Source organism: Bufo bufo, chromosome 3 (assembly GCF_905171765.1).
Source record: "Bufo bufo chromosome 3, aBufBuf1.1, whole genome shotgun sequence".
NCBI lineage: Eukaryota > Metazoa > Chordata > Amphibia > Anura > Bufonidae > Bufo > Bufo bufo.
Window position 1 is genome coordinate 31,980,717 of NC_053391.1, and position 25,718 is coordinate 32,006,434.

The window sequence follows — 25,718 nt, forward strand, 5'->3', positions numbered from 1 at the left end:
GATAGATAGATAGATAGATAGATAATAGATAGATAGATAGATAGATAGATAATAGATAGATAGATAGATAATAGATAGATATGAGATAGATAGATAGATAATAGATAATAGATAGATAATAGAGATAGATAGATAGATAGATAGATAGATAGATAGATAGATAATAGATAATAGATAGATAGATAGATAGATAATAGATAGATAATAGATAGATAATAGATAGATAATAGATAGATAGATAATAGATAGATAGATAGATAGATAATAGATAGATAGATAGATAGATAGATAATAGATAATAGATAGATAGATAGATAGATAGATAATAGATAGATAATAGATAGATAGATAATAGATAGATAGATAGATAGATAGATAGATAGATAGATAGATAATAGATAGATAGATAATAGATAATAGATAGATAGATAGATAGATAGATAATAGATAGATAGATAGATAGATAGATAGATAGATAATAGATAGATATGAGATAGATAGATAATAGAGATAGATAGATAATAGATAATAGATAGATAGATAGATAGATAGATAGATAGATAGATAGATAGATAATAGATAGATATGAGATAGATAATAGATAGATAGATATTAGAGAGATAAATATAATAGATAGATGATAGATAGGAGATAGAATAGATGAGAACCCCGTCTTCTCCCTGTGGCCCTCGCCCCGGACACTAGGAATGTTCTGTGGGTCTCTGGTGTTTAGGAGACTAGAAGTGACTCCTTCCCCACAGATTTCTCCATCACACAGAACATTCGCAGAGAAGTGAGGGATTGTGGGTAGGAATAGGAGAGGGCGCCCGAGGGTGTTCAGCTCCAGACAGCGACACTTGTTAATGAGTTCCTTTTTTTCCGTTAGAAATGTCACTTTTGGTGACTGGCGGACTCGGCTCTGAATCCAGGCGATCGCTCATAGAGCAGAAATCTCTCCTGTGACTGTGAGAAGTATAGTCCGAACAAATGACAACATCAGCCGTCAAAGGATCACTCCACCTATAGGGGGAGCTCTTAGGTTACAGGCCTTCTCCACTGTGGACAACCCCTTTTTAGGTCCCTGATGTAGATCCCTTGACTGGGGAGGGTACTCTGATTACGTTGCAGGGAATCATCTGGGCACACTTGCTACTATTCACTAACAGCAAGCAGAGGTGTTGGGAGTGTTGAGAAACTGAAACAAATGATATCAGAACCACACAAGGACTAACATCAGGATACTTTACCCCTTGGGTTCCGTAGTAGTGGGCAGCACCTGCGTGGCTTTGGTGGCACAGTCTGGTACCTAGGGCCACTTCTTCTGGGGGCAGCTCTATAAAATGTCTTCCACAGAGGCGCACCGTGTCGCTGCTATGAGGCCCCCTCCTCCTGCTCCCAACACACAGTCACAGCATTCCCTGCCGTCACCACCAGAGGGCGCTCACTACTACACACTGATTAGCTCCCAGTGAGCTCAGTATACATGAACTGTGAGCTCCCCCTAGTGGTGGCTGCAGGTAGTCAGAGTAAGTGATGTGTGCGCTCAGTGAGGGGGACCTATGGTTTTTTGCACCCCCCCTCCTAAATACTAATTGCCTTTTGAAATTACAAAATAAAGCAATATAAAAATGCTTCTTTACAGGAGAGACATGAAATGAGTCAGTGGTAACAGGTTCAGTGAGAAAGTGCTAAACATTTCATTCCATGAATGATACATGTGTGAGAGCAAAGATGTGCTGAACCTTAAAGAGACAGCCACTCCTTAAAGGGGTCCTCTGTAACTGGAGTTTAATTGCTGCATGGTGAAACTTTCTTCATCATTGCTGCTTGCTGTCTGTGAATGTTGGTAACCTGTGGAGGCTGAAAACCTGTACAGACCTAAAACTTCTCATAGCTGAGGGTTTGCTACAGTTGTACCTAGTCTAGACAACTGAGTTAAGCTGGCCATATACATTAGACCAATGTAAGCCAAACCGTCGGGGAGCTCCCGACTTTCCAAGACTGAAGGTGCGGGAGGATATACTGTGAGCAGCGGCGTTCTCTTCTCTCCCCATTCAGAACACATGCATGCTTGGTCGAGCTGAGCGTGCATGTGCATGGACGGGAATAGCTCTGGGCTAAGCCTTTGCCGGGCAGCCATCGAATGTGTACGGGAAGCCTATGGCTCTGTTCACACAAACTACAGAATTAAAAGCCTCCAATGCAGATATGAACTACCTGCACCGATACATTGTAACAAACCAGGAATAGAGAGAGGTTTGTGTTGCTTCTGTGTTTAATTAGACAGCAAATATGAACCGACAACAAGCAGAGATCTTGAAAACAAAACATACAAAGTGGTCGTTTTTTACCAGCCTTTAGCGGTATACGGCACTAGACCACTGAGGCCAGTGATTGGCTTCAGTGGTGACATCCCGTATGCCGCTGCAGCCAATCACTGGCCTCAGTGGTCTAGTGCCGTATACCGCTAAAGGCTGGTAAAAAACGACCACTTTGCATGTTTTGTTTTTAACGTCCTTAACAATACGTCGCTGACTGCGGCCCGAGAAGGTGACACCTCGGTGGTGCTGGATCAGAGAGAGTCCTGGGAAGGGCCCCTATTATATTAGGGGGAAAAAATTAAGACAAACCCCTTTAATTTATCTTTTGCTGGGAAAGCTGGGTGATATCCAATATGGCTGCCATTACATTTCCTACAGGGGTTGATAGCCATCTTCAAACTTCTGAATGACAAATGTGTCAGGATCAGTCAGATTTGTTCTTCAGGAGCCTGGGAAAGATGGGTGACGATCCCTGTGACAGTAAGAATGGGGCTTCATCTGTGGCCACCCAGCTTTCTGAGACACAGATATTACTGAGTAAAGTTGTGGCTATAATTTTAACAGCTAGGTGGCGCTGTTTGTGATTCAAATTCAATAGGTTGGGGGGCGTGTCCTCCTATATAAATGGGCGGGGCATGAGACCAACAAATTTGTGAGATGCGAATAGCTTGCTGTTGTAGGTCATTAATATGGGGGGGAGGGCTTTACCCCGACTCTAGAAATGGTGAACATATCAGGAAGCGAGCGCCCATGTAGAGCGAGGGCGTCATCCATAGGGAGTGAGAACCTGCGCAGTGCCACCCCCTCCCCACAGCCGCTACAAGGTCATTCCCTTCCATAATCGTCATTCTGCAACTTTGTCTCAATTCCTCATCACTTCCAAAATCTCCGCTTGCTGTCAGGGAATGGCCATATTCCAGTTTACGCCCATAGGCTGAAAAATCCGTTCAGAGGATTTGTTACAATTGTATCCAGTCCAGACGATCGCGTTCCTTCATATTTCATAATTATTGTCTTGATCCTCTCATCGTAGCACGTTTTAATCCTGAGCCCGATGACATGACGGTATGAGCGGCGGGCCGGCAGGTGGCGATGTGCGGACGCAAACATCTTGTCGCATCTATTTTCGATGTGAGACTAGAAGACGTTCACAGCTTTCTCCCCCAAAAAAGTTTAAAATGTCACAAGTAGACTACAACAGGCGGTCAGATCACAGCAATATGGCGGTATATGTCCACAGCAGTGTCAGTGTTCATGAACCTCCAAAAACGAATAGGTAGAAGACAGGAGGGGAGCGGAGGGGGATGCGGCTGCAGCTGTGTGAGAGGGGAGGGGGAGGAGGGGAACATATCACAGTCTCTGCCTGTGTATGAGGCTTCATGCTGTGAGAGGGGAGAAGGGGCAGAAAGGGAAGCAACTGATTGGCTCAGAACATATGAATGTGTCTCCATGGTAACAGACTACAAACACGCTCTGCGTCTGTCCTATCTGTCCATGTTACTAACATACCGTGTTTGTAGTCTGTTACCATGGAGACATAAAGGGCGTCTTCAGGAGCTGTATACACAAGACTATAGGAGAGCCTTCAGCAACAGGCTGCTGATCTCACAGAGGATTGGATACAATTGTAACAAACCCTCAACTACGAGAAGCATTCCGACTGTATGGGTGTTTAAGATCTGCATGAAAAAGGATTTTCTCATTCACTGACAGCAAACAGAGATTTCGACACCGATGAGGAATTGAAGTAAAAGGTATATCACAACGTAGCAGGACTAACCAAGCCCTCAATAGCCAGTTATGGATGGAGAGTGGTCATCTTCAACCCCCCATTCCTCAACAAGCCCCTGAAATTCTGTAATTATCCCTCCAAAAGAGTTCCCTATGGGTTTACATAGGACTGCAGGTAAACCTATTCCATTGTCTTAATATCTAGATTCATCAAAATGTTGTATCTGTAAGCTTACATGGGACTGCAGGTAAACCTACTCCACTGCCTTAATTCTGAAGTTCATTACAGTGTTTTATCTGTAAGCTTACATGGGACTGCTGTTAAACCTACACCATTGCCTTAATTCTGAGGCTCATTACAGTGTTTTATCTGTAAATTTACATGGGACTGCAGATAAATCTACTCTATTGCCTTAATTCCAAGGCTCATTACAGTGTTTTTATCTGCAAACTTACATAGGACTGCTGGTAAACCTACTCCATTGCCTTAATCCGAGGCTCATTACAGTGTTTTATCCGTAAACTTACATAGGACTGCTAGTAAACCTAATTCATTGCCTTTACAAGGCTCATTTTAGTGTTTTAACTGTAAACTTACATAGGACTGCTAGTAAACCTAATTCATTGCCTTAATCCGAGGCTCATTACAGTGTTTTATCTGTAAACTTACATAGGACTGCTTGTAAACCGAATTTATTGCCTTATTCCAGGGCTCATTCAGTATTTTCTCTGTAAACTTACATAGGACTGCTAGTAAACCTAATTCATTGCCTTAATCCAGGGCTCATTACAGTGTTTTATCTGTAAACTTACATAGGACTGCTAGTAAACCTAATTCATTGCCTTAATCCGAGGCTCATTACAGTATTTTATCTGTAAACTTACATAGGACTGCTTGTAAACCGAATTTATTGCCTTATTCCAGGGCTCATTCAGTATTTTCTCTGTAAACTTACATAGGACTGCTAGTAAACCTAATTCATTGCCTTAATCCGAGGCTCATTACAGTGTTTTATATGTAAACTTACATAGGACTGCTAGTAAACCTAATTCATTGCCTTAATTCAGGGCTCATTCAGTATTTTCTCTGTAAACTTACATAGGACTGCTGGAAAACCTACTCCATTGCTTTAATCCAAGGCTCATTACAGTATTTTATCTGTAAGCTTACATGGGACTTCTGGTAAGCCTAATGCATTGTCTTAATACCGAGACTCCTCACAATGTTTTATCTGTAAGATTACATGGGACTGCAGATAAACCAGCTGCATTATCTTAACCATTTAACTCATCACTATGCATGGAACATTCTACTCTACCGAGCAGCTCTGCTACATCAGCGCAGGTCTGTGAGAGCAGCAGCCTCACGTCTGCAGAGCGCTGGATAATCCCGCCGCCTCATGCATTAAGCTCTCGCTTCCCTCTTGGCAACAAGGCAGGCGGCAGCCAATCAGAAGCCTCGAGCGTGCAGCCTGGATCTGGATGCGAGGTTACTGTAGAGCAATGTCCAGGAGTAACCGGGGAGAGGTATCAGCGAGAGGCGCTGCACCTACACCGCAGTGCACCTGCCGGAGCGGGATCAGCCGGTAAAGTAGGGCACATCCGAATGTTGATCATGAAGATGATACGAGGCGCACAGCCGATAATAGCATTAACCAGTGCCGCACTGGGATTCTGTCAGCCAGGTTACTAGAGGGTAAGAGAGGAGCTGACCGCCAAAAGCTAAATCCACTACAGAGAGCGAGGAAGGAGGAGGAAACAACGGAACGAGGATGTAACACAGCACAATAATAACAATGTAACAATTATAAAAAATATTATAGCAACATGTGACTGCGATAATGAGGAAATGACATTGTTACACGGCACGGGTCCGTCCGGTCCAACGACACCACATTAAAATAATATTATAGGAAACGATAAGGGCTCGGGATACGCCGGGATTACAGCTCTGGGCAGGCTGTGGTGTAGCCCCCCCAACCTATGGAGGTGCCCCACAGTATACCCAGACCAACATTACCAAAAATAGCACTATATAAAGGCCAAATAATACCGCTCCACCTGGTCAGTAATGATCTTGTTTAGGCCCCCAGTGACTTACAGCTGATGTCTCCTTTGACTGGAGTCTTTCTCTTTCCCTTTTTTCTCAATCCTGCCCAGATCACTATGATGACTTCACCTGACCATAAATTGTTTCTACATAATTGAACAAACCTATTTAGTATTAATGCTTCCTTTTATGCTCCCCACTCACTAATCCCCCCTTAATTTACTCGTCAATTGCACTCAGGACCAATTTCCATTTAGGCCCCAGTAGTTTTAATACCCCTCGTAGTGCCCCCATTAGATATAATGCCTCCCTGTTGTGCCCGCACTATAGATATATAATGCCCAGACCATAGTGCCCTCTGTAGATATAATGCCCCCCTGTAGTACCCCCAGTATATATAATGCACCCTGTAGTGCCCTCAGTAAATATAAGGCCCACTGTAGTGCCTCCACTAGATATGTCTAGACCATAATGCTCTATGTATATATAATGCCCCCTGTAGTGCCCTAATAAATATAATGCCCCCTCTAGTGCCCTCAGTAAATATAATGCCCCCTGTAGTGCCCTTAATAAATATAATGCCCCCTGTAGTGCTATATATATATATATATAATGCCCCCTGAAGTGCCATATGTAGAAGTCATGCCCCCCGTAGTGCCCTCAGTAAATATAATACCCCCTGTAGTACCCCCAGTAGCTATATTGCCTAGACTATAATGCTCTATATATATAATGCCCCCTGTAGTGCCCTTCATAAATATAATGCCCCCTGTAGTGCCCTCAATAAATATAATGCCCCCTGTAGTGCTCTATATATATATAATGCCCCCTGTAGTGCCCTCAATAAATATAATGCCCCCTGTAGTGCCCTATATATATATATATATATATATATATATATGTATAATGCCCCCGTAGTGCCCTCAGTAAATAGAATACCCCCTGTAGTACCCCCAGTAGATATAATGCCTAGACCATAATGCTTTATGTATATATATTGCCCCCTGTAGTGCCCTTAATAAATATAATGCCCCCTTTAGTGCCCTCCGTATGTATAATGCCCCGAGTAGTGACGACAAGAAAAAAATAAATTCTCACCTCTCCCCCGCTGTCTAAGACGCAGGCCTGGCACAGACGGTCATGATGACATCATGGTGACCTGCTGCGCTGAGTCTCACGCAGTGTGATGTTACCAGCATCGTTGGTGCTGTCACTTTGTCGCTGTTGCTCAGCTATGTAGGCTGATTTAGCAGCATTATTCACCTTACTGCACAGTTTGGTGGTATCATTTACAGTATGCAGCATTGTTATTGGGTCTGTATGATGTGGGCACACATGGGTGGTATTATTGATTGGGGATAAGGTCACTGCAGTATTTACTGTCCCTGTCTGAATAGACAAAAATGTTCCCATTCACTGACATCAAGCAGAGATCTTGATAAGTGACAAGTCTATTAAAAAGTTGTAGAACTTTTCATTCTCCAGCAACTACACATTGTTTCCAGAGGACAGTGCTGAGTGTCATCTTCATGGCGATGGTGACAAGGTGACATTGTGCCACCTCCGCAGTCCTCGCTGCGCGTGCGCCCAGTCGGTTTTTGGCAGGCGATGCTCTAGCCAGGACTTTTTTGGATAAGACTCTATCTGACTGACTGTTCTTCTTATGAGAATGGATCAGTCATAGTCACCGGGGTTATTAATGAACCGCATCATCAGGATCTCGGCACCAACGTCACTCGTCTGGAATAGTCCAGAAGTCACAGAGTCCCAGATACTTAAATAGCACCAAAGGATCCCGCAGCGCTACCTGCAGTGCCATAGGAAGCCAGTCAGTGATGTCACTAGTGCCGGGCACCAGGGGCACAGGACTCCTGCATGGAGCAGGAAAGTGTACCTTGGAAGATATTACATACGGTACAACAGGGGGCAGCAGAACCCCCCACCTGAGATGCAACAGGCGCGATTCTGGGGGCAGCAGTGCAGTATTGAGGAACAGGAGGCATGATACTGGGGGGCAGCAGTGCAGTACTGAGGAGCGGCAGGCATGATACTGGGGGCAGCAGTGCAGTACTGAGGAGAGGCAGGCATGATACTTGGGGGCAGCAGTGCAGTACTGAGGAGCGGCAGGCATGATATTGGGGGCAGCAGTACAGTTCTGAGGAGTGGCAGGCATGATACTGGGGGGCAGCAGTGCAGTACTGAGGAGCGGCAGGCATGATATTGGGGGCAGCAGTGCAATTCTGAGGAGTGGCAGGCATGATACTGGGGGGCAGCAGTGCAGTACTGAGGAGAGGCAGGCATGATATTGGGGGCAGCAGTACAGTTCTGAGGAGTGGCAGGCATGATACTGGGGGGCAGCAGTGCAGTACTGAGGAGTGGCAGGCATGATACTGGGGGGCAGCAGTGCAGTACTGAGGAGTGGCAGGCATGATACTGGGGGGCAGCAGTGCAGTATTGAGGAACAGGAGGCATGATACTGGGGGGCAGCAGTGCAGTACTGAGGAGCGGCAGGCATGATATTGGGGGCAGCAGTGCAATTCTGAGGAGTGGCAGGCATGATACTGGGGGGCAGCAGTGCAGTACTGAGGAGAGGCAGGCATGATATTGGGGGCAGCAGTACAGTTCTGAGGAGTGGCAGGCATGATACTGGGGGGCAGCAGTGCAGTACTGAGGAGTGGCAGGCATGATACTGGGGGGCAGCAGTGCAGTACTGAGGAGCGGCAGGCATGATATTGGGGGCAGCAGTGCAATTCTGAGGAGTGGCAGGCATGATACTGGGGGGCAGCAGTGCAGTTCTGAGGAGAGGCAGGCATGATACTGGGGGGCAGCAGTGCAGTAATGAGGAGAAGCAGGCATTATACTAGGGGGCAGCAGTGCAGTACTGAGGAGAGGCAGGCATGATACTGGGGGGCATCAGTGCAGTACTGAGGAGAGGCAGGCATGATATTGGGGGCAGCAGTACAGTTCTGAGGAGTGGCAGGCATGATACTGGGGGGCAGCAGTGCAGTAACGAGAAGCGGCAGGCATGATACTGGGGGGCAGCAGTGCAATTCTGAGGAGTGGCAGGCATGATACTGGGGGGCAGCAGTGCAGTACTGAGGAGAGGCAGGCATGATACTGGGGGCAGCAGTGCAGTACTGAGGAGAGGCAGGCATGATACTGGGGGGCAGCAGTGCAGTTCTGAGGAGTGGCAGGCATGATACTGGGGGGCAGCAGTGCAATAACGAGAAGTGGCAGGCATGATATTGGGGGCAGCAGTGCAATTCTGAGGAGCGGCAGGCATGATACTGGGGGCAGCAGTGTAGTACTGAGGAGCGGCAGGCATTATACTGGGGGGCAGCAGTGCAGTACTGAGGAGAGGCAGGCATGATACTGGGGGGCAGGCAGCAGTGCAGTACTGAGGAGCGGCAGGCATTATACTGGGGGGCAGCAGTACAGTACTGAGGAGAGGCAGGCATGATACTGGGGGGCAGGCAGCAGTGCAGTACTGAGGAGAGTGCAGTACTGAGGAGTGGCAGGCATGATACTGGGGGGCAGCAGTGCAGTACTGAGGAGAGGCAGGCATGATACTGGGGGGCAGGCAGCAGTGCAGTACTGAGGCACAGGCATTGAATGGAAGGAGGACACATGCGCAGACATAGGCAGCAGTACCTATTGTAGCTGCGCATGCACAGGACATGCCCACCTGCTGTTCGGTGCCTGCACCAAAGAACTGGAAGCCAAGCACTGCCGCCATCTTGTAGCCTCTGGACGCAGAGGACTCTCGGACTGTATGTTTGCAGTGACAATCCCAGTGGCCTTGACTATCCCAGCTGGAAAGTAATAGTCTAAAGTGGTGAAACCCTTTAATGGGGGATGCATGAAGGGAGGGTTTGTGTTGGCACAGAGAGCGGAGAAATTCTGCAAAAGCTAGGAATCAAACATTTCTGGGCAGAGGCAGGTAAAGCTGGAGGAAGCAGCACTGCAGGGGTCGTAGACACCCACAGGAATTATAATAATAAAGCACATAATAATAAAGCCTATAATAATAATGCAGACATTTTTTTGAAAGTTGTTTCTCCCTATTGGATGAAGCCGGCTGGTTCTGCCATTACCATGCATGGCCACCAGGCGGACTCCATGCAGACAGGTGGTGAGGAAGGTTTTAGGGGCCCCTTTCCCGGGGTCTGCGGTCATACACCGGCAGAGACTGGATCTTTTTGGGACTGTTGTACCCGTGCGTGCCCTGCTGCGCCCTGCGTATCTCTTAAGCTGATGCAGTGTCTTTATTCCCCTGTAATAAGATCCTCAAGGAGGTGAAGAGTCGCTGGAGGTTTGGCTAATAAGATGGATGTGGGATGTGTGGAGCCCCAGAGTCATCGCCGGAAAGTGCCGCACCATAGTAATTGAATCAATGGGTCTCGTGGAACAAAGGCAGTGACGAGGCCCATAGCCAGAGCTAATGGGGGTGCCGCGGAGCCGGGCACTGTATGGCGGAATACTTAAAACAGAAAGACGCAGCAAAATACTCATCATAATAACTGTAATATACAACGCCCAGGTGAATGTATTGAATAAATCTCACCATACAGTGCCCGCATAAAACCACCATACAGTGCCCACATAAAACCACCATACAGTGCCTACATAAAACCACCATACAGTGCCTAAATAAAACCCCCATACAGTGCCTACATAAAACCACCATACAATGCCTACATAAAACCACCATACAGTGCCTACATAAAACCACCATACAGTGCCTACATAAAACCACCATACAGTGCCTACATAAAACCACCATACAGTGCCTACATAAAACCACCATACAGTGCCTACATAAAACCACCATACAGTGCCTACATAAAACCACCATACAGTGCCTACATAAAACCATCATACAGTGCCTACATAAAACCACCATACAGTGCCTACATAAAACCCCCATACAGTGCCCACATAAAACCACCATACAGTGCCTACATAAAACCACCATACAGTGCCTACATAAAACCATCATACAGTGCCTACATAAAACCACCATACAGTGCCTACATAAAACCACCATACAATGCCTACATAAAACCACCATACAGTGCCTACATAAAACCACCATACAATGCCTACATAAAACCACCATACAGTGCCCACATAAAACCCCCATACAGTGCCCACATAAAACCACCATACAGTGCCCACATAAAACCATCATACAGTGCCTACATAAAACCATCATACAGTGCCTACATAAAACCACCATACAGTGCCCACATAAAACCCCCATACAGTGCCCACATAAAACCACCATACAGTGCCTACATAAAACCACCATACAGTGCCTACATAAAACCACCATACAGTGCCTACATAAAACCATCATACAGTGCCTACATAAAACCACCATACAGTGCCTACATAAAACCACCATACAGTGCCTACATAAAACCATCATACAGTGCCTACATAAAACCACCATACAGTGCCTACATAAAACCACCATACAGTGCCCACATAAAACCACCATACAGTGCCTACATAAAACCATCATACAGTGCCCACATAAAACCACCATACAGTGCCTACATAAAACCACCATACAGTGCCTACATAAAACCACCATACAGTGCCCACATAAAACCCCCATACAGTGCCCACATAAAACCACCATACAGTGCCCACATAAAACCATCATACAGTGCCTACATAAAACCATCATACAGTGCCTACATAAAACCACCATACAGTGCCCACATAAAACCCCCATACAGTGCCCACATAAAACCACCATACAGTGCCTACATAAAACCACCATACAGTGCCTACATAAAACCATCATACAGTGCCTACATAAAACCACCATACAGTGCCTACATAAAACCACCATACAATGCCTACATAAAACCACCATACAGTGCCTAAATAAAACCACCATACAGTGCCTACATAAAACCACCATACAGTGCCTACATAAAACCATCATACAGTGCCTACATAAAACCCCCATACAGTGCCTACATAAAACCACCATACAGTGCCCGCATAAAACTACCATACAATGCCTACATAAAACCATCATACAATGCCTACATAAAACCACCATACAATGCCTAAATAAAACCATCATACAGTGCCTACATAAAACCACCATACAGTGCCCACATAAAACCACCATACAGTGCCTACATAAAACCACCATACAATGCCTAAATAAAACCATCATACAGTGCCCGCATAAAACCACCATACAATGCCTACATAAAACCACCATACAGTGCCCACATAAAACCACCATACAATGCCCACATAAAACCACCATACAGTGCCCGCATAAAACCCCCATACAATGCCCGCATAAAACCACCATACAGTGCCTACATAAAACCACCATACAATGCCTACATAAAACCACCATACAATGCCCACATAAAACCACCATACAGTGCCCGCATAAAACCCCCATACAATGCCCACATAAAACCACCATACAGTGCCTACATAAAACCACCATACAGTGCCTACATAAAACCACCATACAGTGCCTACATAAAACCACCATACAGTGCCCACATAAAACCACCATACAGTGCCCACATAAAACCACCATACAGTGCCTACATAAAACTACCATACAGTGCCTACATAAAACCACCATACAGTGCCTACATAAAACCACCATACAGTGCCCACATAAAACCACCAAACAGTGCCTACATAAAACCACCATACAGTGCCTACATAAAACCATCATACAGTGCCTACATAAAACCACCATACAGTGCCTACATAAAACCACCATACAGTGCCTACATAAAACCATCATACAGTGCCTACATAAAACCATCATACAGTGCCTACATAAAACCACCATACAGTGCCTACATAAAACCACCATACAGTGCCTACATAAAACCACCATACAGTGCCTACATAAAACTACCATACAGTGCCTACATAAAACCACCATACAGTGCCTACATAAAACCACCATACAGTGCCTACATAAAACCACCATACAGTGCCTACATAAAACCACCATACAGTGCCTACATAAAACCATCATACAGTGCCCACATAAAACCACCATACAGTGCCTACATAAAACCACCATACAATGCCTACATAAAACCACCATACAATGCCTACATAAAACCACCATACAGTGCCTACATAAAACCATCATACAGTGCCCGCATAAAACCACCATACAATGCCTACATAAAACCACCATACAGTGCCCACATAAAACCACCATACAATGCCCACATAAAACCACCATACAGTGCCCGCATAAAACCCCCATACAATGCCCGCATAAAACCACCATACAGTGCCTACATAAAACCACCATACAATGCCTACATAAAACCACCATACAATGCCTACATAAAACCACCATACAGTGCCTACATAAAACCACCATACAGTGCCTACATAAAACTACCATACAGTGCCTACATAAAACCACCATACAATGCCTACATAAAACCACCATACAATGCCTACATAAAACCACCATACAGTGCCTACATAAAACCACCATACAGTGCCCACATAAAACCACCATACAGTGCCTACATAAAACTACCATACAGTGCCTACATAAAACCACCATACAATGCCTACATAAAACCACCATACAGTGCCTACATAAAACCACCATACAGTGCCCACATAAAACCACCATACAGTGCCTACATAAAACCCCCATACAGTGCCTACATAAAACCACCATACAGTGCCTACATAAAACCATCATACAGTGCCTACATAAAACCACCATACAGTGCCCACATAAAACCACCATACAGTGCCTACATAAAACCACCATACAGTGCCCACATAAAACCACCATACAGTGCCTACATAAAACCACCATACAGTGCCCACATAAAACCACCATACAGTGCCCACATAAAACCATCATACAGTGCCCACATAAAACCACCATACAGTGCCTACATAAAACTACCATACAGTGCCTACATAAAACCATCATACAATGCCTACATAAAACCACCATACAGTGCCTACATAAAACCACCATACAGTGCCTACATAAAACCACCATACAGTGCCTACATAAAACTACCATACAGTGCCCACATAAAACCATCATACAGTGCCTACATAAAACCACCATACAGTGCCTACATAAAACCACCATACAATGCCTACATAAAACCACCATACAGTGCCTACATAAAACCACCATACAATGCCTACATAAAACCACCATACAGTGCCTACATAAAACCACCATACAGTGCCCACATAAAACCATCATACAGTGCCCACATAAAACCCCCATACAGTGCCTACATAAAACCACCATACAATGCCTACATAAAACCATCATACAATGCCTACATAAAACCATCATACAGTGCCTACATAAAACCACCATACAATGCCTACATAAAACCATCATACAATGCCTACATAAAACCACCGTATAATGCATACATAAAACTAACATACGGTGCCTAAGTAAAGCAACCATACAGTGCCTACATAAACCACTATAAAGTGCCTAAATATTTTACTGCACCCAAATAAGACCACAGATATTACTGTCCTACAGTGCCTAAATACTGTAATATTACATACAGTGCCTAAATACTGTAATATTACATACAGTGCCTAAATACTGTAATATTACATACAGTGCCTAAATATATGACCATACGGTACACAAGCAATACTACCATATAGTGCCCAATTCCAAATAACTGTGAAAAACAAGATCATCATACAGTACCCAAATAAAGTAATACCAATAATAATAAAATACCCAAATATTACCGTCATATCATATACCGAAATATTATATAACATTCAAATAAAAAAAATAAAAAAAGTACCCAAGTATTACCAACATATAGCTTTCAAGTAAATCCACCACACAATAAACAAGTAGTTCTGCCTTATGTCGCCCAAATAGTACTACCGTATAGAGCACAGACAGCACTAGCAGTGACCCTGCACTGCCGCCGGGGAGTCCATTCTTGTTTTGCTCAGGTTATCATCATAAAGGGGTTGTTTATATGACATATTTATGTCATGTTTATAACATACTTAGCTGTTGGCCGAATTCCCCTCATCTGACAGCTCCATTGACGTGAATGGGACTAAGGTGCAATACCACAGATAACCTGTGGACAGGTGTGGCGCTGTTTTTAGAGGAAAGCAGCCATGTTTTTCAAATCCTGCACAACCCCTTTAACATAAGCACCCGGCCACGTGACTGGACGCAGTATAACGTACCAGCGTGTGTGAGCTCGGCACTAACCCCGCAGGACCGGCTCTGCATTTCAGAATGATCGGGATTAGAAGTTTTAATTGCCTTATAATGCACGGAGGCAAACCTCTCCTCCCCAGTCATGTCTTGTAACCGTACGGGATACTGCCGGGGAAGGTGGAGGCTCAGATCAAGGCTGTAAGCACAGGCCATGCTTTACAAATGCAATACTAATGGCAGTACAGATGTAGCAGAGCTGAGTTTGTGGCGGTTACAGGATACGTTATCCGGTGTATTATCCAGCCTCATTGTGATACATCTTCATTACATTATAACTTGTTTTCTCTCATGGAAACTGTCAACAAGTTACTGTTGATGGGTCTAATGGTGGCTTTAAAAAAAAAAGTACCCACAACCCTGGGATTACCGCATAGGAAGGCGTCATGGAGGCATCTCAAGGACGAAATGACAAGAAAAAAACTAAAATACTAAAACAGAGACAGTCAATAAGACTAACAGATCCGTCTACAGAAGCTGCTGATGGTTTCCACTTGATATCATGTCTTGTTTTGCTGTACGTTGCACCGAAACAAACTGAATATAAGAGAAGACTAACGGACGTCCAAGGAAAGCTGTCTGACAACCAATACGGCCACCATAACAGTTTCCACGGGAGTTGTCGCTCATCTTTTACAGACTCGTGAGCATGATATCTGCCAAGTTTCGCAGTGACGCGTCCTCTGCTCTGAGACCGTTACTCAACCAAGCAGATCGCCATTCGGGAGGCTGGGTGACAACCTCCGCGGGGGCTGTGACGGTCCTATCGCCCCTCACCCGATACTAGTAAACGGATAGACACACACGTTTTAACAACTTGGCGGCTCCAGCACTTTGGTTTGGTTTGCGACAAAGTTTGCGCATCCGCGGGGGAGGGGCACAAGTGAGCGGGACCTTCGAAGGGGTGGGGCTTGTGCCTATTTGCATAATGGGAGGGGCTTCCGTGCACTCTCTCAGATATGACTATAAAGTGACGGCCGGTCTACAAGGAGCTGTCAGGCCATGCTGGGGCTTGTAGTGTCACAGTCCCTTTGGCACATTTCATAGAGGCGCAGAAAGCTTTACTGTTTTTTTTTTTTTTTTAAATGGTACAAAATGTTCTTTTCCACACAATTTTTGGCCTGTAATTGGCACTTACGGACGCTGGAAGTACCCGGCTGCGGAGATAATGGCCTCCTGTCTGCGGGTGCAGCGCATCTAACTCACAGCCTTTACAAAGGGATCCTTTAAGATGCAAAGCGGCAGATGCCACAACTCGGCGTCCTCCAGACTACGGCTTCTCATCTCTCACCCAGCTTTCCCAGGTGCTTGGCTACAGTCACATGACCTGGCAGATGTGCCCATCAGGAGTCTGGGAAAGCTGGGTGACAGCCGGCGGGGGGATGACTAGGCCCCACGAGAATAAGGGTCACCATGCAGGATACACTGCGGCTCTGGCCACCTCCATGGTCACCCAGCTTTCCTAGAGACAGATTTTTTAAAAAAACTTATTCCAGTTTTTACAACATATGTTGTCTATCAACTCCTCGAGGTTATAAAGATGTCTTCAGCTGCCAAGTCAGACAGTGTCATAGGTACAAAACTGCTGACAGATGCTCCCCATCGGCTTGCTGTCTGTGAATGCCACCCCTCTCCTTTACATCCAGACTAATGCAGAGGCTTTGTTACAATTGTATCCAGTGTAAACATGGTTCATACTGGATACATTGTATTTCATTTGTAGCAAAGCATCAAGAAAGGAGAAGTTTCTGCTGCTGAAATACAATGGTAACGTGCAGACACAGGTCAGGGTGGGTTCAGTGATGGCATTTTTAGACAGTGGGGTCCGTTAAGGCTTTCCGTTATAACATGGTTATAACGGAACATAACGGAATCCATAAGACGGAAGGACGGATCCGTTTTGCTGCCCATAGACTTGCATTATGACGGAATGCAAAACGGACGCCTTTAAGAGGCATTCCGTTTTGCTCCGTCCTAATAGAAGTCTATGGGAAAACATAACGGAACCGTCTGGGTCCTGTCGACGGGACTTTGTTTTCCGTCTTGCATAACGGGACCCAGACGGATCCGTTTTGATTCCCATAGACTTCTATTAGGACGGAGAGCAAACAGAATGCCTCCTAAAGGCGTCCGTTTTGCATTCCGTCATAATGCAAGTCTATGGGCAGAAGAAGGGATCCGTCCTTCCGTCTTATGGATTCCGTTATGTTCCGTTATAACCCTGTTATAACGGACTCCATAACCGCTAGGTGCATTCACATCACCATTTAGCTTTCCATTCTTCTGTTCCGTCAGAAGAAGAGAGAGAGAAAGAAAAAAAAAGGATTTTTCGGCTCGGGTGCGGACCCATTCACTTCGATGGGGCCGCAAAAGATGCGGACAGCACTCCGTGTGCTTCCCGCATCCGTTGCTCCGTTCCGTGGTCCGCAAAAAAAATATCACCTGTCCTATTCTTGTCTGTTTTGCGGACTAGAATAGGCAGTTATATCAATGGCTGTCCGCGCCGGTCCGCAAATTGCGGAACGCACGCGGACGCCATCCGTGTTTTTGCGGACCGCAAAACACACAACGGCAAATTGCGGACCGCATAACACACAACCGTCGTGTGCATGAGGACTTACACTGATACATTGTAACAGAATATTCCCCCAATGAGACATCTGCGCCTCTGAAATGGGGCCGTCTATGCCAGATCCAATAGTGACGAACTCTCAGCTGTGATCAGCTCTGATTAGAAAGCTGCACACTGGACCCCGTGGCACAGTAGCCACGCTCCCCACTCCTCCTGCCATCTGGTAAGTGACTTATGAACTCTTTGGCCATCGGGGTGACAGCGCCTTCTGGAATGAGGGGTGACACGTGGGGGAGCGGGAAGATGGCATGCACCGGGATGGCGACATTTTCTCTTCTGATTCATCGCTCTAATCATGGGTAAGAATACCGTACTTAGCGAGATTAGGCCCTGAGGCGACACGCAGCCCGCGCCGACTTTATAACCTTCAGACCCAGCCTGTAATTTACTGCTCAGGAGACGGCTGCAGGTAACGGAGCTGCGATGGGGCGTCAGTGAGCGCCACTTTACAGACAGAACGCGGCTTCCTCCTTTATTATGTGTGAAACCGCGCAAAGGAGACGCCCCCAACCCTGGTAGGTGGGCGGCAGGGGCTGGAGGCTACAAGATCCCCTTTAGGACTTTCAATGGGTCCGTTGAAAACTCGGATAATGCACCGTCCGTGATCCGTGTTTCCTGTCCGTCAAAAAAATATGACCTGTCCTATTTTTTTCACGGACAACGGTTCGCGGACCCATTCAAGTCAATGGGTCCGTGAAAAAACACGGAGGCACACAAGATTGTCCCCCGCGTCCGTTTTTTTTCCTATTATTTGCAAGGCAAGCTTGACATAGATTTTTTTTCACTTTCCTTCATGTCTGGTGATCCTCCAAAAATCAAGGAAGACACACGGAAGCAAAAACGGAAACGGATCACGGAACAACGGAACCCCCATTTTGCGGACCGTGAAAAAATACTGTCGTGTGCATGAGGCCTAAGGCAGAAACACCTCCTTTAAAGCTGCTGACCAACAGGCGGCGCTGCTAGAATTTGACTGGGGTGTTCGCAAATGTAGCTCTTGGAATTGACTGTCTACAGCAGCCAATCAGAGCTCAGCTTTCCTATCCTCTGGGAAAATGTCAACTGAGCTCTGATTGGTGGAGGTGACAGATAAGGACCGGACAGTATACATTGCTGAATAGCCCTTTATTTAAAAAAAAATAAAGGTTGATGGTGGCTGCAGTACCAGTAACGGCCACAACCAAATAAATGGCGCTGTGTAAACAACGGAGCCGATCGACGGCTGTCAAAATGGTCCCAAAAATTTCAATTTAAGTGGGAAGAGCATGGTTTCAAGATGTGGTGCCTGAGGAGAGGCGACAGCACCCCCATTTTGGTCCTCTCTACCCCCTTGGGTTACAGCATTTCATGCAACTGAATGGTATTCACTGACAGCAAGCAAGAACGTTGCGTCGAGGAGCCTCCAGAATCTATCGTTACCTTTCTTTTTCCACCACGGCCCCTCAGGGATGGAGAAGGAGAGATCCTTGAATTCGATATTGACGGCCGGCCTCCGGGGTAGCGAGGAGAAGCGCTGGGCTTCCGTCAGGTAGTTGTCCACTTTTTTTAAGTGTCCGTTAAGCAGGGGGGTGTCTTGATTTCCGGCGCAGCCGGAGACCACCTCGTCCAAGGAGACGCACACGGACTTCGGGTCTGACATCGCGGCGGCGGGGATGCTGGAATTCTGCGAAAAGAGGACAAAAATCATCAGCGTAAATCAACATGATCGTAATATTTAAAGGGCCAGCGTCCCTCCACGTGTTGGCGCCCACGTGGTCTTTATGCGGTTCTCTGGGTTAGACACCCCATTTTCAGGGGGCACCCCTCATTTAGGACGCCCATCAATTAACTGTAGCAATTACAAAGAACGTCTCTGTCCCTGGAGGACCCTGCGTTACGCGGACCGTCCGTTGAAGGCAAGGGAGCTGTGTAATGCCTCAGTTCTCCTGTGGTGGCGCTGTAGGAAAACTGATCACGTGCTGCAGGGTTCCCTCACTGATCGCAGCTGATCGCTGGGGGTCCTGTGATTTGCTTATTGGCCGGGGATCTGTCCAACAAAATGGAGCAATCAAAAGGGACCGGGCCCCTTCTTGCTTGGACCAGTTGGAAAAAGCTAACCTATGGGCCCTCTAGGCGAGCTCCTTAAAGGGGCTGTCCAGGACTAGAAAAAGATGGCTGCTTTCTTCCAAAAACAGCACCACACCTGCTCACATGTTGCATGTGCTATGACAGCTCAGTCCCATTCACGTCAATGGAGCTGAGCTGCAATACCAGACACCACCTATAGAGAGGTGTGGCGCTGTTTTTGGAGGAAGGCCTAGTCCTAGACACCCCTTTAAAGGGGAATTCCACTTTCAGCAACTAGTCATTCCTCAAGGAAAACTTCTGTATATATTTTTTAATATACCTTGTGTATTATTGCCTTACATCTCTGTTTGCTGTCAATGAATGGAAGTTCTAAAAATGCCATGGGTCTTTTTAGTCATTAGTTTCTGTGCCAGACAATCTCTGCTTGCTGTCAGCGCATGAAGTTCAAAATTATTCCATCGGTATTCTTTAAGTCAGTTTTTGTGCCACAAAATCACTGCTGGAAGTCAGTGAATGGAAACTCTAAAATTCAATTTTTGTCAGTTTTTGTAATTTAAAAAATAAAAAATCCATTCTTAATTTTTTTTAAACCCTGACGGTCATCATGCATCCGCTGTATGATTTGTAAGACGCGTGAGTGAATGGCGGCCTAAGTATTATCGCCTGTTTTCTTAAATTCTTGCCTTTCATACATTGGTGTAATTATTATCGATTTACAGAATTGATACATTTGTTGCAATTTTCAGACTTTAGCCACACCCCTTTTATTTTTAGGACAAAAGTCAAATCGACTGGATCTATTGGTGCTGGATACAAGAAAATGGCGCCATATGGTAAATTGTAGTATTTCTCCTGCCCTGGATGCAGCTATTTCTGATGTTCTCCGCCCGCCAGATTACACAACGCTCGGCCGGGGCTCCGTGGCATCCGATCCGCTGGACAAAAAGTTCAAATCTTTCTCGTCTGGTTCTCAATGATCGAATATCTCCCCCGAGGGCACAAAGACAAAACCCCAGGGATCGGGTTACCCCGCTGGAAAACACAGCAAATCACAAGAAAAAAGGGTCGTATTCTGCCGCCTATTGAAATGCAGCAGGATTGAAGGCGGCCAAGACATGAAAGAACGGACTGAATGTCCCCGCACCTTCCATGGAGGCTGCGTATTGTAGAAAGATCCAAAACCCAAACCAACAGGAAGGTAGGGGGCCGGGGGTTTAAAGGGCACTGACCCCCCACAATGATCGCTTCTGCTCCGGTGACGAAACCAACTGCAGCCATGTATGTTGTCAACATCACAGAAACTGAAGGGATGACAGTCCCTAGGACATAATAACGACTGGTGGCAACAATATGGCGGCACATCCTGTTGTCATGCGGGTACGAGCCGGCCCATAGTGCACACAGGCTGCGGGTATGAGTCGGCCCATAGTGCACACAAGCTGCAGACACGAACTGGCCCATAGTGCACACAGGCTGCGGGTATGAGTCGGCCCATAGTGCACACAGGCTGCGGGTATGAGCGGCCCATAGTGCACACAGGCTTCGGGTATGAGTCGGCCCATAGTGCACACAGGCTGCGGGCATGAGTCGGCCCATAGTGCACACAGGCTGCGGGTATGAGCCGGCCCATAGTGCACACAGGCTGCGGGTATGAGCCGGCCCATAGTGCACACAGGCTGCGGGTATGAGTCGGCCCATAGTGCACAAAGGCTGCGGGTATGAGCCGGCCCATAGTGCACACAGGCTGCAGGCATGAGCCGGCCCATAGTGCACACAGGCTGCAGGCATGAGTCGGCCCATAGTGCACACAGGCTGCGGGTATGAGCTGACCCATAGTGCACACAGGCTGCGGGTATGAGCGGCCCATAGTGCACACAGGCTGCGGGTATGAGCTGACCCATAGTGCACACAGGCTGCGGGTATGAGTCGGCCCATAGTGCACACAGGCTGCGGGTATGAGTCGGCCCATAGTGCACACAGGCTGCGGGCATGAGTCGGCCCATAGTGCACACAGGCTGCAGGCAGGAGTCGGCCCATAGTGCACACAGGCTGCGGGTATGAGCCGGCCCATAGTGCACACAGGCTGCGGGTATGAGCCGGCCCATAGTGCACACAGGCTGCGGGTATGAGTCGGCCCATAGTGCACACAGCCTGCGGGTATGAGTCGGCCCTGCACATGGGAGCCTGTATAAGGTATAATAGATTTGTATCATGATCAGTGGTCGGGTCATGTTGGGGGTTGTAGTGTTCTATGTATAGAGTATAATAGATTAGTATTATGGTCATCCTCATTAGTAGGGTCACGTTGGGAGTTGTAGTGTCCAGTTTATATACTCATGTGGCCTGCGTTATATTATGGTCAGGTTGATGATGTAATAGTATAGATTTCGGGTTAAGTTTAGAGAATATTTGGTGGAATACGTCTGAGGCTCAGTAATGAGCAGGAAGCAGCCAAGTGACTTCAGACTGATGATCAGCGGCGGCTTCTGCTGATTCTAATTATTTGCTGCTTCATTAAGAAACTTTTACTGCTGAGAAAATGTCAGTGAATGAAGAGCTGCGGAAAGAATCATGAGCGCAGGAAAACAGGAAAAACGCTTCACCGAACAAATGTTAATAGTAACCTGATCACTTAAAGGGGATCTGTCGCCAGCGACCTCCCTGCCACAGACACGTCGCTGGGGTTCTCCTGATGAAAACGCTGTTTGTCTCGTGTTAATCTGAGGCTCCGCTCCCAAGTTATGATACTTTTTCTTAATATGCAAATTAGGTCTTTGGTGTAATGAGGGCGTCACCGTTGCTCTGGTTGCACCCAAGCTCCACTCCTGTCTGTGGCCAGGTCCTGCATTACTGCTTTGATTGGCAGGGCCAGACAGAGACAAAGCAGTGAGGGAGGGGCTGACCACAGAAAGGGGTGGGGCTTGGGTACAACAACAGAAATGGTAACACCCTCATTGCACCAAAAGCCTAATTTGTATATTAAAAAGTATGACAACTCAGGAACGGAGCCTCAGATCAACACGAGATAAACGGTTCCTTAATCAGGAGAACCCCAGCGATGTGTCTGTGACAGGGAGGGCGCTGGGGACAGATTCCCTTTAAGGGGTTCTCCACCTTGGACAAGCCCTCATTATTAGCGGGGCCCCCAGAGCAGACTGCTGGGAGCCCCAGAGGTCACCTGTGACCTGCGGAGGACACCAGCAGCAACTGTTCAGTTTCCCAGCAGTGAATAAAGTCAATGGACTATCTGTGCAATGCACGGACCTACTTGGCTATCCAGAGAGACGGACGCTAAAGAGAACAAGACAATCCCTTAAAGCACGGCTTGGGCTGAGTTCACACTTCAGCTATTTGATCAGTGATTTGCATCAGTTATTGGGAGCCAAAACCGGGTGTGGATCAGAACCCAGAACAGAAGCCGGACTCTGCACCACAACCCAGAACAGGAGCCGGACTCTGCACCACAACCCAGAACAGGAGCCGGACTCTGCACCACAACCCAGAACAGGAGCCGGACTCTGCACCACAACCCAGAACAGGAGCCGGACTCTGCACCACAACCCAGAACAGGAGCCGGACTCTGCACCACAACCCAGAACAGGAGCCGGACTCTGCACCACAACCCAGAACAGGAGCCGGACTCTGCACCACAACCCAGAACAGGAGCCGGACTCTGCACCACAACCCAGAACAGGAGCCGGACTCTGCACCACAACCCAGAACAGGAGCCGGACTCTGCACCTGAGGCCGAGGAGGATGAGGCTCATTTCCTGCTGCGGTGCCCCAAATACTCAGCAGTGAGGGAGACTCACTTCAGGAGACTGTCTGATCTCTGCCCAGACTTCATCTCCATGGAGGAGGAGGAAGAGAGACTCTCCATACTGCTGGGGGAAGAGGAGAACACAGCGGCCACAGCAGCACAATATATTACTGCCTGCCATAGACTGAGAGGAGCCTGATATACCATGGACTCCTGTACCCCCACCCTGGACGTGTCCCCACCTCCTATCCTTACCCAATTATTTCCCACTTGCTTTGGCAATGCTGAAATGTATTTAGTCCTGACAATAAAGCTGATTTGATAGATAGATAGATAGGAGATAGATAGATAGATAGATAATAGATAGATAGATAATAGTTAATAGATAGATAATAGATAGATAGATAATAGATAGATAATAGATAGATAGATAGATAGATAATAGATAGATAGATAATAGATAGATAGATAGATAGATAGATAGATAATAGTTAATAGATAGATAATAGATAGATAGATAATAGATAGATAATAGATAGATAGATAGATAGATAGATAGATAGATAGATAGATATGAGATAGATAGATAATAGATAGATAATAGTAAATAGATAGATAGATAGATAGATAGATAGATAGATAATAGTTAATAGATAGATAATAGATAGATAGATAATAGATAGATAGATAGATAGGAGATAACAGGGATTATTACCACCATACAGTGTAGTAGTTGCAGTATAGTATACATGGTTGTCTTCTATGACAGGTGTAGGGCTCAGATGGTGCCCTGTGCCCCCCTGTGCCCCTCCGGTGCCCCTTTCCTCTTATATAACGCTGCTGGATGTATTTGCCAGGCTGATAGGGAGAGGATGCGCTCGGCAGGCACTGCGCATGCGCACAGCATCCTGTCAAATCCTGGGCTCACAGAGGTAACTATCGGTCAGCTCCGTCCCCGCAGGTGCCCAGAGGCTGCCCGCCGCCCCTGAGGGGGTTAATCCTCCCTGCCATGTGCAACCCGTCTCCGATAGCGGGTAATCCCGTTAACCCCTGGCCTCCCGGTCACATTTGCAGCATTTGTAAAAAAAAAAAAAAAAAAAAAGGGTGAAAGTTCCGCAATTCCGGCAGCAGATTGTCAGCCGGGCAGGACAGGGTTAACGGCTAATGACAGCCGAGGTGATCAACCTACCTGCAGGGGGACTACAAGTCCCAGCGGGGGAGCTCCTGGAGGACTACAAGTCCCAGCTGATCCTACTCCAGCGCCCCCCGAGCACTACGGGCTCTGCACAGGCTGACAGGACTCCCGGGTCAGAGGGAGATGACGAGCCGCTGATGAAGCAGAGCTGAGCATGTCACCGTGACAGAGCCAGCCCCGCTACGTCTCCAGCGGCAGGCAGCCTGAGCAGAGGGGTGCCGGGATGTAGCAGAGCGGGGGCGGCACTCACCATGGTGGAGGGCACGCTGAAGGCGGCGGTCAGGCAGGCCATCCCCGGCTCCGTGCGCTGTCTACCGCCGCTGGTGCTGAACTACTGAGCGCTCTGCCTGCCGCTCCCGCCCCCGCCGGCTCCGCCCCACCCACCCCGGCCGCTGATTGGCTGGGCGCGGGGAGCTGGGCGGGGCTTCTGCTGCAGCTAAACGTGCTCTTGTTTTCTTCCCAGTCTCCTTCATGTGTCATTATCTGCGCATCGTCCTGCGGGGGGAGGGGCTGAGACATGTCACGTGTATGTGAGGGGGAGGGGCTGAGACATGTCACATGTATGTGAGGGGAGGGGCTGAGACATGTCACATGTATGTGGGGGGTTCAGACATGTCACATGTATGTGAGGGGGGCTCAGACATGTCACATGTATGTGAGGGGGGCTCAGACATGTCACATGTATGTG

At 47.0% G+C, this 25,718-nt stretch overlaps 1 protein-coding gene across 2 annotated transcripts in view; it reads right to left on the reverse strand.

Moving 5' to 3' along the window:
* The window catches only part of ABCG1 (ATP binding cassette subfamily G member 1), a 60,817-nt gene extending 35,486 nt beyond the window's left edge, over positions 1-25,331 (reverse strand). For both annotated transcript variants that reach the window (XM_040421754.1, XM_040421755.1), the window contains exons 1-2: positions 25,281-25,331; positions 19,428-19,671 (exon numbers count right to left, since the gene is read on the reverse strand). In XM_040421754.1, coding sequence (XP_040277688.1) covers positions 19,428-19,671; positions 25,281-25,322 — 286 coding nt within the window. In that variant the 5' untranslated portion in view covers positions 25,323-25,331. The remainder of the gene's footprint in view (positions 1-19,427; positions 19,672-25,280) is intronic.
* Positions 25,332-25,718: the final 387 nt, after the last annotated feature.